The sequence below is a fragment of the Periplaneta americana genome, chromosome 3, assembly GCF_040183065.1.
Source record: "Periplaneta americana isolate PAMFEO1 chromosome 3, P.americana_PAMFEO1_priV1, whole genome shotgun sequence".
NCBI lineage: Eukaryota > Metazoa > Arthropoda > Insecta > Blattodea > Blattidae > Periplaneta > Periplaneta americana.
The window spans coordinates 112,778,813-112,795,889 of NC_091119.1; the positions used below are offsets into that span (position 1 = coordinate 112,778,813).

The 17,077-nt window shown below is 34.0% G+C and overlaps 1 protein-coding gene and 1 non-coding gene across 2 annotated transcripts in view; both read right to left on the reverse strand.

Annotated features, from left to right (window-relative positions):
* Positions 1–10,893, reverse strand: part of pasi1 (pasiflora 1) — a 38,331-nt gene extending 27,438 nt beyond the window's left edge. Inside the window, exons 1-4 of the mRNA XM_069821294.1 lie at positions 10,741–10,893; positions 6,318–6,409; positions 4,289–4,388; positions 993–1,180 (exon numbers count right to left, since the gene is read on the reverse strand). Coding sequence (XP_069677395.1) covers positions 993–1,180; positions 4,289–4,388; positions 6,318–6,404 — 375 coding nt within the window. The 5' untranslated portion in view covers positions 6,405–6,409; positions 10,741–10,893. The remainder of the gene's footprint in view (positions 1–992; positions 1,181–4,288; positions 4,389–6,317; positions 6,410–10,740) is intronic.
* A 6,077-nt stretch (positions 10,894–16,970) lies between these two features.
* LOC138697206 (U6 spliceosomal RNA) lies at positions 16,971–17,077 on the reverse strand. Its single transcript, XR_011331568.1, has one exon. It is a non-coding gene; the product is annotated as a U6 spliceosomal RNA (small nuclear RNA).

Below are 17,077 nucleotides of genomic sequence, written 5' to 3' on the forward strand. Positions count from 1 at the left end.
TGTGGAGCATCGCTTTCGTATGAAATTTAATTTCCTCAGATATGAAGCCTATTTGGAGACAGTAAGAGTAATTTGTGAGCACTGGATGCTTTTATAAAGGAAAATCACCCATGATCAACTACTAGTATCACAAGAGACAGTCAACTGCGTGTGAACCAACTTCCAGCAGAATCCAAAGAAATCCACTTAAAGAGGCAGCAGAGAATTAGACAACTCACATAAATAACCAACCGACGTACGTTACACAAAAAATTGAAAATGAAGGTGTACCAACTATAGTTACTGCAAGCATTACACCTTGCTGACTACTCTCAACAGTACGAGTTCTGCACAAAACTTCTCCATCTTGTACAAGAGGACGACTTCTGTAACAAATTGGTTTTTAGCAATGGTACTACTTTTTTTCTGAACAGAAAGATCAACAGACATAATGTGCGAATTTGGTGGACAGAAGGCCTTGAGTTTATGTGTTAACACATCTGTGATTCTCCAAAACTTACGGTTTTCTGTTCATTTCCAAATTCGAAGTATACAGCAGCTCTTGTACCAGTCTCCATGCTCTCCTGACTTAACACCATGCAATTTTCTACCTGTGGGGGTATGTCAAAAACTCTGTGTTCGTGCCACCATTGCCAACAAATCTGACAGATTTATGAGCCCATATCACTACCATCATCACACCAATCGATAAGGATTTGCTGTACCATGTGTGATGAACTAGGCTACTGACTTCATGTCTGCAGGGTAACGGAAGGAGCCCATATTGAGCATCTGTAGGGTATGGAAGGGGAGGAACTTTCGCGACTTTATCTTCATACTTGTGTGTGTAACTTTGTCCTATGCTTGGTCCATTGCTTGAAACTGAGTTTTGAAATCAGGAAATTTATTTAGATACACAATGTAGAATTTAAAGGTTGTATACAATCTTCCGAAGTACACACCTAAAATTAGGAGATCAATTGGAGTGAAAGAGAACAATTTTGTATACGTACATATATATAATATCCACCAAGAAGCCACAGTCCGAAAATAAGCTGGAACAGGATGGCCAGGCCCATACAAGCAAGCCAGGGGATCATCATACCCCTGTTGCTCTTTGCTATGCCCACGACCATGACTATTGAGAACAGGATCAACATCAGGAAATAGAAGATGAAGATGCCACCCCAAACCTGCATTGCTGCAAAATAACATCATTTTTCATTAAACAAATATCTCTTGATTGGAAATCACTGCATGAAATGAAATATGGAATTTCGTCTGAAAATATGCTTATTTATTTTATGAACGATATTTATTTCCGTCATGGTTGGTTCTTACATGGCATTTTAATGATCTTATACTTAGGGACCTGAATTTTTAGCATAAATGTTTTTCCAAAGGAAACTTTGTGCATTGTACTTTTCATTTCTCAAAAGATAACATTGTGAACAATTCAATGTTTTACTCCTTCAAATTACATAGTCTGTCTGAAACAACAGCACAATACTATGATAAAACACGTTCACTGTCAACATTGTTTGTTGGTGTCCGCAATACTTGCAAACATTCTGAAAATACTTAACTCTCTGTTCTTAAAGTATTAAACACTTTCACTATGTCACATTTTTCATTTTTCACCTGCTGTTCAATAGGTTCTTAAATGAATTGTATGCACTTCGAATTTCTTATTTTGGTATACTCGAAAATCCTGGAAACTTGTCAATATTTGATTCGTCAACTGAACAGGTATAGTTGTGTGGTCCATTTTACGAAGGAGCACGTGTCTCACAAATTCAAACAACTCTGCCAATAAAACTAGAATAACTATCCCACTCTGCTGCGATTTAAAAAGCAAATAGCCGAATAAACCAGCACAACGCATTTTAGCCAAGCCCATATCGAATGTAGAACTTGATAATCGATATTATAATATATATGTCAATATTATTGGACCTTCATTAACGATATGTGAAATTTAGCAGATAATAATTGATGAGGTAACTGATTAACATGTTTTGAGTACCGTACTTAAAAAATGTCTTTAATTATTGTAATAATAATAATAATAATAATAATAATTTATTTACCTATTTAATCTGACAGAGCTAAGGCCAGTAGGCCTTCTCTTCTGCCCAGCCAGACTCTAATTCTAATTGAATACAATTGGTTACATAGTTATTACATTAATATTTAGACCATAAAACAACATGAAAGTGAGTAATGTAAGTAAAAGTAAATAATGAAAGTTAGACAGGCCTAACTAATGTTAGTGAGATAATAAGAAACAATGGTAATAAATAATAATTAATAATAATAATGAGATAATGTAAATATTTATTCTGTGATATATATAACCATTAAACACTGAGAAACTTGTAACAGCTATATTTAACGAGAATTGTTTGAAAAATATTTCCTTAGTCTATTCTTAAATAATTGGTTTGATGTCTGACAGTCTCTGATATTACTCGGTAGGGAATTCCAAAGTCGAGAACAGCCACAGTGAAAGAGGATGAATATGAGGACGTCCGGTGGGAGGGAATGGATATATATATATATATATATATATATATAAAAAGCGCTTTTCACTTGAAAAATAGCATTTTACTGATAAATCTGCATCATCCGGTTATGCAAACCAGCTATAAAGGCTGGGGGGCTCATCGTGCTAACCACACGATACCTCCATTCTGGTTGGATGATCGTCCACCTCTGCTTCGGCATGTGACTGTGAGGCTAGCAGCCTGCTGGTCAGTCTTGGCCCTTTGTGGGCTGTAGCACCACGGATGATTATTATTATTATTATTATTATTATTATTATTATTATTATTATTATTATTATTATTAGTTGGGAGACTGGAGGGAAAAAGACCTTTGGGGAGGTGGGATATGATGATAGAGACTGGATTAATCTTGCACAGGATAGGACTGATGGCGGGCTTATGTGAGGGCGGCAATGAACCTGCAGGTTTTTTAAAAGCCATTTGTCAGTAAGTAAGAAAGTAAGTAAGTACGTGAATTCTTCAACTGGAAGAAAAAATACTTTTATTTGTAGAATATTGCAAGAATAAACCCTTTCTGTGGCAACTTCAAGTTCCACAACTAAAAAACATGATGCCTGAGAAGACCTGGCACATGAGGTGGAAATCACAAAATTTAGCAATTTATTGGCTTCACTCAGGGAATAAATTCTTTGTTAAATTATTACCTGTATTTAAATCACACATGTAAGGTCAATTAAACAGTGTTCATGGGTTAGATAAGAAACATACAATATACAATATATATATATATATATATATATATATATATATATATATATATATATATATATATATCACAGTTGTATGAACACTTTAAAAATGATAATTAAAATTGATAAAATTCAGACATGTTTCGGAGGCTGCCCCTCCATCCTCAGTGACATTACCACGACGGCTGGTTTAGGTGTTCGACCACGATGTAGTGTGGCTCCTTTAAGCCACGTCACTTCGCGGTCGAACACCTAAACCAGCCGTCATGGTAATGTCACTGAGGATAGAGGGGCAGCCTCCGAAACATGTCTGAATTTTATCAATTTTAATTATCATTTTTAAAGTGTTCATACAACATGTTTCTTATATTACCTGTATATTTTGTTTCAATTCCTCAGCTATAGCTAAACTAACTTATTTTTAACTATTAGCCTATTTGCTGTTTAGATATCATAGATTTAGCTTTCCTGAGAGTGCTGTCTTCTTTGCAACTCTTGCCCCAATTAAATGGAGATATTTTAAGTCTATAAAGACATCAGAATTAAATTTCTGTATCGACTACTGATTTCTTGATTTTTTAAAAATATTCAAAAAGTTCGATGCATATATTTCTGCCTCTATATAGATTCGTTTTCATACAAATAACACCATTCCATAACAATAGAAGCAGCACTTCGACTGCTATATCTGACATCTCAACGAAAATGAATAAAGTATTGGAGCACTTCTGAACAGAACATTCCAAGTGAGCACATGCTGTGCTGACATCACTTTGTGTGGAACATTTGCTCACTCCAAGCATTACATTACAATGCTCGGCTCCACTCAGTTGCCATTTAAGCTTTCTCTGTTCCCTACTCAACTCTTACCGTAAATTTATCTACAAAATTGGGCATGACAATTTATCTGGCTCAACAAAGTTGTAAAACACTGAGATACTGAATGTGTTTCTTGCTACATGTCTTAGCAAATCGATGCAATTTTGTTATCGAGCTGGCAAAACTCTGTAAATGGAGCCGTTGAAATAGGCTCACTCCTGATGAAACACTTACAGCCTCTGACATCTGTCTCGAACAGGGGGCTGTAAAGTTGAGTGGATTCCCCTCCAGCCATCATGTATGAGGTGAAGGTAATCAGCACCACGCTGAATGACTGCACAAGCAAACCAAACAGCAATAATAATAACACACTTAACAGTCTTCTGTTAAACGAAATGAAAGTAATTTCTTATTTACTGTAATAGCTTAAATCATCACATTAAGACACATATCTTCAAACCTTAGTGAATCTGTGATCAAATTTGTGAAAAATGACAAAGAGAGTGTCTGGGTAATATTTTTCAGGTACTCCCCTTTCCTCACTATTCTTCCATTCTGAACTACCACTGTCACAACACATGTGCTTGTCCTTGCCAGTTAGCACAAAGATATATTACAGCTGATGCAAAGGAGTAAGTTATTTTCATATTTAATCAGTTTCACTAGTTGAATACATATATTGCAAAGGGGGACAAAAAAAAGTGCGCGCGCATGCGTGCACGCACACACACAAATAACAATTTAAGTCAGCAATTCTCAACCTACGAGTCCTGATCCATTGGTGTTCTCAAAGGGGCGTTTGGTGAGTCAGGTAAGTGAAGGGGCTCACAAAAATTTATATAATGTATATTTGCAATACAAACACCTGAAAAATCGGTTTCTGTTTCGATCATTTTTTTTTAATTTATTTCCTCACTTTTTTTTTAATAATCGTCTTGATTTTCCAACAATAACTTCTCAGGCCTCAATAATTAACCTATAATTACCATTTCTTGCACTTCTGGATATCTTCATTCATCTAATGTTCTGCCCAAGGGCAGGTCTTTCACTGCAAACTCGGCTTTCTCCAGTCTTTCCTATTTTCTGCCTTCCTCTTTGTTTAAGAGGGGAATATTCTGAACTTTCGGATGGAGCATAAAGTTGCTCATGCCATTCTCCACATCATATTCGTGTTTCTTTTTCAAAGGATTTTCCTCTTTGATTGAAATGAAAAGCAATTACAGAAATAGACTTGACGCACGCTCAGATTTACGAATTAAATTAGTAACTGTTATTGAGCCCAACATAGGCCTATTATAACTTATGCAAAAAATAAATAAATAAATAAATAAAAAAATAAAAAAAAAGGCAACCCAAACATCACACTAGCTTGGTGAACAGAACGTTTTATTTTACATTTCAGTATCTGATTAATTACAATAATTTATCTTTTCAATAACAAAATTATTATTCTAAACTGTGTACGTAATCATTTAATTTATGGGCCCAGTGAAGTTTAATTATCCTTCTAGTGTGTCTAGAAGGTTGAGAACCACTGATTTAAACAGATTGTGATATGCAGGTGCTGTACCATGAGGCCTACCAGAAAAATTAGCACTAAATAACATGAAATAATACAAGAATTAGACATACTATTTAAATTTCAGCAATTATTATTAATATATTATAACTTTTAAGTTATATGAAAAAATAAGTAATATAACTTGTAGAGAAATGTATTTAGATACTGTGATATGCAGGTGCTGTACGACTATCAAAAAAATTAGCACTAAATAAGTTAATATGAAATAATATAAGAATAGACATACTATTAAATTTTAGCAATTATTATTAATACATAACTTTTAAGTATAACTTGTATATAAAACAATTAAATATGTAAACCTGTGCCTTTATCGGGCTATAAAAATGAGAAATGTATTTTAGGGAAATTGCAAATTTCCAATATTATACGTACTTTATTACCAAGCGGATATTAAAAAAGGAAAACTTCTAGAAAATCTTAGTAGCCTATAGTCGTATCACATTCCATAATTTCGACTTTCTGGAAACATGAAAACTATATGGTAATCACAAAACACAAATTTTGTCACGCCAAATTGAATCTGAATGTGGTTTTCTTCATTTGACTATATAAGTCAGCAAGCTTAGTAGTTAAGTATAACATTTGGGTTGCATTCAAAAAGTATTGATTATTCAATCTATCTTAAATAAGAAGCAAATAATTGCAATGAATGATGACGGTGAAAACAGAGTAACATACCGCAGTGTAGAATGCCACAGCTCTACTTCCTGTCTTCACGTTACTGTTCCAAATGCATGGAGACCAACATGTCTCTAACACCACCATCTTGTCTGTAAATCACAAAGCAGTATATATATATCCCACATTAAATTTGTTTGAATACCAGTATGTAAAACCCAACTGAATTTTATAAGGCTGACACGTAATAAATAATAAGGCAACTGAATAGGCTACCTCTTCCAAGATGCATAGGTCTAAGGCAGGGCTGAGCATCGGGAGCGGAACCAGACTCTAAACAGGGATGCTTAATATTCATCTGTCACTGAATCAACACTGAGCGGTGTTCAGCGGGGAAGAAAGGCTCCCCGTGAGAGAGTAGAATCCGCTCTTGCTGCCCAGCCCTAGTCTAAGGTGTTGATCTAAGTAACAAATTTATTACATAGCCTATATGACAACAAAATTTATGATGAGTTTATTATCCTGAAGGTAGCACCTTCGGCAATCTTATGTTTTAGGAGTTTAAATTCTGGGAGACGTTTTAATAAATGGCAGAAAAATAAATTAAGACAAAAAAAGGACAGAAATGCTCTCAGAATAACTGTAACATTAACGTTTTAGGAGTGTAATTTCTGAGAGACGTTTCAATGCATACAAACTCGCCTTAAAACTCAGAATTTATAGGCCTAATGACTAAAGACAGAATAATACAATAATTTATAAAGGCATAGGTGTAGGTGTAGGTGTTTTATATTACTGTATTTTTGTAAAATGTATTGTTGTGTTACCTAGCTTAAAATATAAGAAGTCACCAGGGGCATAGGCTATAAGGATTTCGTTGCTGTTGGGGATAAGAAGATCCATTGAAAACTATTGAAGAGTAGTTTATTAAATGAAGACCACTTAAGCTTATATAATAGTATGGTCCAGAATAAAGTATACCGAAGTTTATGTTGCATTCGCAACTCATTGAGAAAAAAAATATTGGCAGCATTGTTAATTACTTCAGTTGCTGCTTTTAAAGAAGGATGTGAAAGAAACATAATCAAAATGGTACTCAGTATCCAAGAAAAAGAATAAAGAGCGTTATTTTCGTTTATACGCAGTTGGTCGAGGTGGCGGAGCTAATGTGTACTTTATGGAGAGGAGTTTCATAAAGACAAAGCGGACAATGTTACTTTTGGTGAGTAAATTCAAGTGAACTAGCTCAATTTTGTGTCAACACAAAGGAAGAGGTGTGAGGAGAAAAACAGCTAGCCTACAGACAATGAACATATGGATATGGTGTTCGACAAAATTGACAGACGCTTTTGATTTCCAAATCGTGTGCTTGCAGACAGAGAATGACCTGTATACGGTACAAAAATGCACCCAATTCATGGATCATTCGTTGAACTGACGTTCTCTTTAGATATAATTCCTTAGCGATCTGTCGCTGGCTTTTCTTAGAAGAATTCACGGTTATTCTGGAGGACGAACACTTCACTATTTTCTAACTTTTTTCTTTATTTCCACAAAGGACGATTTTATGCTCGACTTTCGAAAGGTAATATTAAAAAAAAAGGGAAAATTTCAGTATACGGATACCTCATGACCAGGGAAAGGATTTATATGTAAATACATATTTACTTATAAAGCTAATATAATTTATATTTTGCATTATCTTTATGTTTCACAATGTGTAGGGTTGAAAAATCCTACTTTTATTTTCCATATTTTTCCATATTTTAGAGTTTAGTACATATTTTCGTTAATTTCCATATATTTTCCATATTTCATATAAAACAGTCCATATTATATTAGGTTTAACAATAAAACAAAACAAAATTCCATTAACTTTTAAAAATACATTTCAACAATAGAGATTTAAACACATGTTCAGTAATCCCTTTAACATCAGAGTTATTTGAAAATTAGCAGTCCTATCAACAATGGGAAAGTAAGTTACAAAACTGTATTAATTTAATTTAAAATTTTTAACAGACTTCAGTTGTGCAGCTCAACAGTTAAATGCCAGTCAGAGTACACATAGGTTCAGTTTTGTAAATCATACTATAAAGACGGTAAATATGCCAAAAGTACGTCATTCAGTCAATTTAAAATCAAAACTAACAAGTTACATTTCAGAATTTAAAGAAGATGGTTTATCAACTGACAATAAAATATTATTTTGTAATTTGTGTCAGTGTGCAGTATCATCTACACAAAAGTTCCTGGTGCAACAACACATTACAACTAGTAAACATCAGGCCAACAAACAACTAAATTCCAAGCAGAGACAATTGTTTTTAACACAACCAACAACATCGAATGTAAGATCTGAGTTTAACATCGACCTGTGCCGTTCTCTCATCTCTGCTGATATTCCTCTCTACAAACTAAAGAATAAGGTCTTCAGGGAATTCCTTGAAAAATATACTCAACATACAATCCCGGATGAGTCAACACTTAGGAAGACGTATGCTCCATCCATCTACGATGAGACAATACAGAAGATAAGAGATGAAATTAAAGATAGTTCAATTTGGGTTTCCATTGATGAGACTCCCGACAAAGAAGGTAGACTTGTTGGTAATGTAGTTATCGGTTTGTTAAGTGAACAATATTCTGAACGAATTCTTTTACATTGTGATGTTCTAGAAAAGTGCAATAACAAAACTATAGTTAAACTGTTCAACGAAGCTATGAGTATCCTGTGGCCAAAGGGTATTATGTACGATAATGTGTTATTCTTTATTAGCGATGCTGCCCCTTATATGGTCAAAGCTGGACAAGCATTATCTGTTGTATATCCTAAATTGACTCATTTTACTTGTGTGGCGCATGCATTTCATCGTGTGGCAGAAGTGGTCAGAGACAATTTCCCTAAAGTAGATTTGTTGATTTCATCAGTGAAAAAAGTATTTCTCAAAGCTCCCAGTAGAGTTAACGTGTTGAAAGAAATGTACCCTGAAATTCCATTGCCACCAAAGCCAATTTTAACTAGATGGGGTACATGGCTAGAAGCAGTTGAATATTATGCCGAACATATAGACTCTATTAACAATGTTCTCCTTGCATTGGACTCTGAAGATGCAGTCTCAATTGATACTGCGAAAACAGTTACCTGTGACATAAGTGTGAAGAATGACTTAGCTCACATTCAGCATACATTTTCATGCATCATAAAAACGCTCAAAAGTCTCCAAAATAGGCACCTTTCACTATCTGAAAGTTTTGAAATTATAAATAGTACTGTGGAACAACTGAATCGTGGTAGAGGTAAAGTTGCAGATGCAGTAAGAGCTAAGGTGGACACTGTACTTTCAAAAAACCCTGGATATGAAGAACTACAAAAGGTTGTTGCTGTGATGAGTGGTGAATCAACAGTGAAGATTAACTTGGACTTATCCCCAGCAGACATTGTGAAATTGAATTATGTACCAGTTACTTCTTGTGACGTCGAACGCTCTTTTAGTCAGTATAAATCTATCCTCAGAGACAATAGAAGAAGATTCACTTTTCAGCACTTGAAAGAAATGTTTGTAACCTATTGTTATGGTAACAGACAATAAAAATTGTGTTTTGTTGAAACTACATTGGAAGATAAGGTACGTCCATTATATTTTTTGTTTAGTTTGATTAAAATGTACCAATATTTAACGTACATAGTCATTTTTTTATAGTTTTAAGTCCATATTTAATTCCATATTTTGGTAAAAATCCATATTTAATTCCATATTTTGGTAAAAATAACTACATATATATTTACATATTTCATATATTTTTAGTCCATATAAATCCGTTCCCTGCTCATGACAAATCTTAAAATACTAAAAAGAGCAGATTTTTCTGTGTTCGTCGAATGCATATCATCATGCTTACGAAAAGATACTTTTCAGTGCCAATAATTTATTTTGCGTGCACAAGGTTGGAATTTTGGCGTAAGAGGAAAAGGAAAATATCCGTGTTCTGAAATTTATGATGGGAATTTAAGGCTAGAATTTAAAATAGAATAATTATACATGCTCAGAACTTCCAAAATCCATGGAGAGGCTTTCCTTCAGAATTAATCCTGCACATAATTATTTGTTTAGTTCTACTCTTGCAACATAGCTTCATTAGCCTAGTATATATTTTGACGCTACAATAGGCTTAGCCGAATATAATCAAAACACAATGTAACTGGCAACAATATTTGGGAATTCGTGTAATTTTAAAAGTGACAACCATAATTTTCAAGTGCTGTGGACAATTAATAAACAAATAAGTATGATTAAAACCGCTTAAGTACTACACTAACTTCCTCGTGTTATTAAGGAAAGTGAGGCTCTAGCGAATCCTGACTTCAAACAAGTGTTTAAAAACAAATTACCCCCTCTCGTAACAAAGTGTGGTTAAGATTTAAATGACGTCACAACTATTACACTTTCATATATGATATTACAAAAGAAATATTACTTACAAATTCCTTGACTACTGTAGGGTATCGGATTAAATCCTTAAGTGTTGTCGATTCGGGCAGTTTATGTTGAATGAGTCAACGCCCTCCTCAAATGCCAACACAAACGTATTTACAAAATTTCACACGCCGCACCCAGACTAGCAGTACTGCCAATATCATTACACAAATAACGCCTTCGCTTACATATGAAAATCCGTGAATAAAATTAACAGCAATTCATTTAAGAGTTAAAGTTAATAGTTACGATTTTACATTATAAATAATACATTATAGTGAAGCAGATGAGGTTGCATATATTGCTAAAAATAAATAAATAAAAATAGTAAACACGTAACTTCCAGATATTGGCGAGCCTTAGTGAACAGCTGAAGTGAGAAGTTATTAATGCGCATGATTGTTTCACACAATGGAAGAAAAAAAACTGTTTTGTTACAGTTATTATGTGCACATGAGTGCGAAAATAACGGTACAATAGCCTATTCTTATTTCTGCGCTGCCATTGGATTATAGAGCCAGCGTCTTTGTTCAACAATTATATTGTCTTATATTACGCTGTGAATTGTTTTTTCAAGGTCAAGCTTATATGTCACTAAATACAGTAGTTGTAAATACAGTATTTTTAGAAAAGAAACTGTTGCCAAATACAAAGTAATCATTATACTGCACAGCCCTTTACAATGTATACTGCACTAGCACAGTCTACTATATATAGTCGCGAAGCTTGAGGTGTTTTTTTGCAAATCTCGTGATAAAGCGCTCCAAGCGGTTAGCAACTAGAAACAATAGACTGTCCATGGTCGACTTTGGACTGTGTCGTATTTCTATCGAGTGCTAGCTCGTTGCGTATTTCACATTGATGCTTGTGAAATGTTCGTTATTGGTTATAATAAAAATGTTAATGGCTAAAATATAATAATTGGAATAATAATATGGGACAAGGAGTGCTATAAATTGTAGCAACAGTAAGAGAAAGAGGCCAGATTTCCGAAAGATTCAGAAAGGTTCCTGGGTTTCCACAAGAATGCTGTGCAGAAACAAAACTCTTAATTTGAAGTTCTTTGTGGCTGTTAGAATACATTATATCCTTAAATTTCACAATGAAATGTTTCAGTCCAACCGAAAGGACATTAGATACCGGTCAAAGTTCTGTCACTTAGGCTGCTATAAATTTCCAGAGAAATAAAGGTTAGGTCTACTTTTTTTTTCAGAGGATATATTTTTAATTGTAGCTATTAATTTTGTTATTATTTTTATGTGTTATTTTACTAAAGACGTAGAAAAATTAAGTTTGTTTTAATGAACTTTACTGATCACGTTTTATTTTCAATTCTGGTGGGATTATTATTGCTTAGGCCTAATTTTTTCTTCAAAGGATATGTTTTTAATTATAGCTGTTAATTTTTTTGTTATTTTTATTTGTTGCTTTAACTAGAGACGTAGAACAAGTCTGTTACAATAAAATGTATTGATCACGTTTTATTTCCAATTCTGGTGTGATTATTATTGCTTAACCTCATCCCATTTTATTAACTACGTAAGCCTACACTACAAGTACCGGTACACGTAAGTTACTCCATTAATTCATATTTCCATTATTATTGTTGTAAAGAGAAGTGCAAATTAATATTTATTGGTTTCAATTCATAGTTAATTATCGCTATAATCCTGAATGAGTGAAGCTATTATTGTAAATTTCAGTTCGTTTTGCACAAACAAAAATTATATTATTTCTTGCAGGTATCTTCGAGTTTGTGGTGGAATTTAATATACTTCATTAAAATAATAAATTAACTTTATGCATTTAATATTTAAATAATGGAAGGATGGTGTTAATTTTTCCAAAAGAACACGACAACGAAAGTGTAACATATTTTGTCGGCTGCTAGGAGAGAGATCTGCGATGATGAGGCGATAGTAGCGATCCTAGTGGTGGGCAACTACCCCTGTTTGCATTTTTACTACATATTGAGCTTCGCGACTGTATATAGTAGACTGTGGCACTAGTTTGGTTACACTCGTTTTGAAGATTTGTTACACTAATTTTATTTGTAAAAAAGTTATTGAAGACTAAACAATTCACTAAACAATAACAGTTGTAATACCTGCTCTTATACACATTATTACACAAAGGACTCTTCTCTTCTTCCCGTCTCACTCCTCCCTTTACACGCTTGTCATATTGAGAAATAATATTATTCATTAATAAAGCCCGGATTTCTAAGCACAAGCAAATAAGCACGAAAAATGGTGAAAATAAGCAAAAACGAATGCACGGAAACAGTAAAATAAGCAGGAAAAATGGTGAGAATAAGCAAAAACGAATACACGGAAATATGACGATAAATTATTTGTTTCGTAGAACTCTTACCTTATTGAAGGCTGTTGCAGTATACAAGGGAGATCATCCTGAGATTTCCCTGTGTGAAGCTCCTGCATTTGTCAGTGAAAAATTATTTGTATACTTTAATGACATGCTAACCCGCTAATGCTAAACACAAGTCTTTGAAAAATGTATCACTAGAACTCGATTGTTCACCCACATTGCTTTTAATCAGTAAGTGACGGAACACTTATAGCTCAAAAAACGGGGCAATACCCTATTTTCGGAATGTGTAGCAACGCTATGTAGGGCCACGCACAGAGGAGAACGGACACCAATTGAGTGGGATGGACTGGTCGCTAGGAGGCCCTGCCCTATTTTTATTTTTTTTTTTAATGGAGAAGAAGACAGAATATTCACAAAACTTATTTACATGAAAGAAGGATTCCGTTAAATCACATACTATAATTGGAATAGTAATTAACTAATTATGTTTATGCTCGACCATGCCGAAATGTACTAATTATACACCTGGTAGCAGTCCTTTAATGCATGTCATTAAAGTACACCTACTCATTAAAGTACAGGTCTTCAGCCAATGATAACTCAGCTTACATGTGTTCAGCCAATGACAAGTCAGCTTTGTACCGTTATAAAACCGCAAGTATCGATTATTCTCGGATATGCAATCGAAAGAGAATTAGCGAAAAGTCACGGAGGCTGGAAATCCAATACTGTCGCAGAAGGTTATGTTCTGTTACTATAATAATTAGCGTTAATTGTAAATAATATTCAAATAAATTCAATTTGTCATCACGTTTTTCAATGTCGAATTCAATAATCAAGGTTATAATATTATAATATTATCAAGTTTAACGGGACTACATCAAGGTCAATGACATTATTGTTCCTTGGAAAAAATTAATACTTTCGCGTCTGCGCACATCTCACAATTTACGACCTAGAACAAGGTCACTTCCGATCTTGTCAGATACAAAGAATATGTATACATCTGAATACCGGTAATTTCAAGTTAGAAATATGGTCCAGCATAAAAAGTCGTATGAAACTCGCCTATAATAGTAATTAAGAAGCTCGTATGAAAATTATGAAACTCGATTCTTAATCACTATCATTATAGGCTCGTTGCATAATGTACTATTACAACACGTTTTAAGAAGTAAGCTATTATTGAAGGGTTAAGGCTGAAGTAGCCTACTTCTCAAGAGACTTTTTAAATGTTATGTTTCAGTTAGGATACTACACCATAATTAATTAGGCTACATTACACTGGCAGTTTTATCTGCATATTAATTTTCCTTCAGTATATTTTTAACGTTTTCACTAATGAATGCCTGGCTTTATTTAAAAAATTGTATATATTTTTTTGTTTAGTGTTGTAACACTAAATATTAAACATATTTATAAACTGAGGGTTATCAATTTCTCTTGCCCAAGTAATATTTCAATTTCAGTAACAAGCAGCGTTGTCAGACATTATAATAAAATTTCCTTGTTTCGTTGTGTTATTGTTAGTAGGTACAACATTTAAATTATATAATTGCAACATTCATTAAAATGTTGGAGATGGAGGAGCGCCCTAATAAATGTTTGTGGGGGGGGGGCACAATTCATATGAGTGGCCCTTCGCTATGCGGCAATCATTTTTATTTGAAGTGACTCAAACTCGCCCGGCTCTCCAGCTTCAGTATTCACATCTCACACATTCAGCTACTTTTCACCAAGACTGCGTTTTGGTCAGTTTTATGAACTTACAAATTAACATTATAAAAGCAAGTTGCTCACTTTTGTGGATTAACTTACATCACGATATTTGAATATTCCGTGGAACTACGGGAATTCATTCATTCATTCATTCATTCATTCATTCATTCATTCATAGTGTTCTGCCCAAGGGCAGGTCTTTCACTGCAAATCCAACTTTCTCCAATCTTTCGTATTTTTTGCCTTCCTCTTAGTCTCCGCATATGATCCATATATCTTAATGTCGTGTGTTATCTGATATCTTCTTCTACCCCGAACTCTTCTCCCGTTCACCATTCCTTCCAATGCACCCTTCCGTACGCAATTTCTTCTCAGCCAGTGATCCAGCCAATTCCTTTTTCTCTTCCTGATCAGTTTCAGCATTGTTCTTTCTTTACCCACTCTTCCCAACACAGCTTCGTTTCTTATTCTGTCTGTCCATTTCACACGCTCCATTCTTCTCCATATCCACATTTCAAATGCTTCTAGTCGTTTCTCTTCACTTCGTCGTAATGTCCATGTTTCTGCTTCATGCAATGCTACACTCCACACAAAGCACTCACTAGTCCCTTCCTTAGTTCTTTTTCCAGAGATTCGCAGAAGATGTTCCTTTTTGTATTAAAAGCTTCCTTTGCCATTGCTATCCTCCTGTTTACTTCTGGCAGCAGCTCATACGAGAAGTTAATTGAATTTTATTTTAATACATTATTTGTGAAAATAATACAAATGTTAAGTTTTGAACATCGTTGAGAGGGTTGTGACCAACCGTAGTAGGGCTTATTAATAGAGTTCGCTGTTCCATAAAGGAAAAGTTGTTCACATTCCTAATTAAACAGTTTAGATGAATTATTATTATTATTATTATTATTGTTATTATTATTATTAGTATTGTTGTTGTTGTTGTTGCTGCTGCTGCTGTTGCTGTTTCTGCTGCTGCTGCTGCTGTTGGAAATTTACGATTTAATATTGTTTTCTTTGCCTAGTAATTTTTTGTACACATGTCCTGCATTTTAATCTCAAAGATTTGCAGTTATGCGTTATTATTTATTTATAAACAATTTGTTTATATCGCTACTTAATAATTCAAATTAATATTTGCTTTTACATTATAAATTTACTAAATAAGGTATACTAATATTACTAGAGCCCGATTTCGAGATTTTCACGAAAATGAAATACATATTTCAGCATCTATGATACCGACGAAACGGTTTTCGGTAAACCGTCTTCTCGTCTGTCTGTCTGGTACAGCAATTTATAATATTGAACGGATATTGTTTATGTTCAATATCTACGAGTCAATTCAACTGGAAATTATGCACGTTCTATGCAAAAATTTGTCTGAAAAATCGATAGTATAGTAGAGGAGGCAAGACCTGTCCTGTGTCCTTATGTGTCGTGGCTATTTCAACAATGGGTATGGAGGGGAAAGATAGGTTTTAGTTTGAGATGAACTTCCGTGTCGATAGATTCGTATAATATTAACCGTCATGAAACAAACTCTTGAAAGGTTGTGGAATACTATATAAACTGCACTATTTTCGTGTAATATTCTTATTAATGTTGTAAAATAAAAGTATATAAATAATACAAAATCAATTTGTATTATATAATAACGTGAATAAGTTATAAAAGTCATATTTACATGTTTTTAAAAAACTAATCTCAGAAAATTGGCTTTCCAACTCGCCATGTTTTGCTAAAGTCCTCGGAAAACGATACATTTCGTATCGACATTTCTTTTACAGCTCAGTGTACTATAGTTTGAAATACACGCGGTATATAATATATAGGGCCTAAATTAAGTTGTGTTTCATGTCCGTTATTCCCAAATAAATTGATTCGTAGATACTGAATGTGAATGAAATACTCAATAGTTCAGGAGAAGTAGTGTACATAGAGAGAGACAACATTATGAAACTCGATTTTTCAGTATCAGAGATACTAAAAGCTTGCAATTCCGTGAAAATATGATCTACCCTCCCAGATTAATAATACTCTCCTCTCTCTTACGTTGGTATGAAAAAGTAAAAATTACAGTGAAATAGTAGTATTCTTCATAACAGTTTGAATCTATTGATGTATTACTGTAGATAAGAATGCATATGAATTCATATAATAATAAAATTAGAGACAACATTTGTCAAAAAATGTGGAACGCTTCACGATTTTGCGTGTCATCCTTGCGCAGGGGCCATGCTAATCTTCTCTGTATCGTTCCAATTTTAGTATATGTACCGCCGAAGCGAGTAC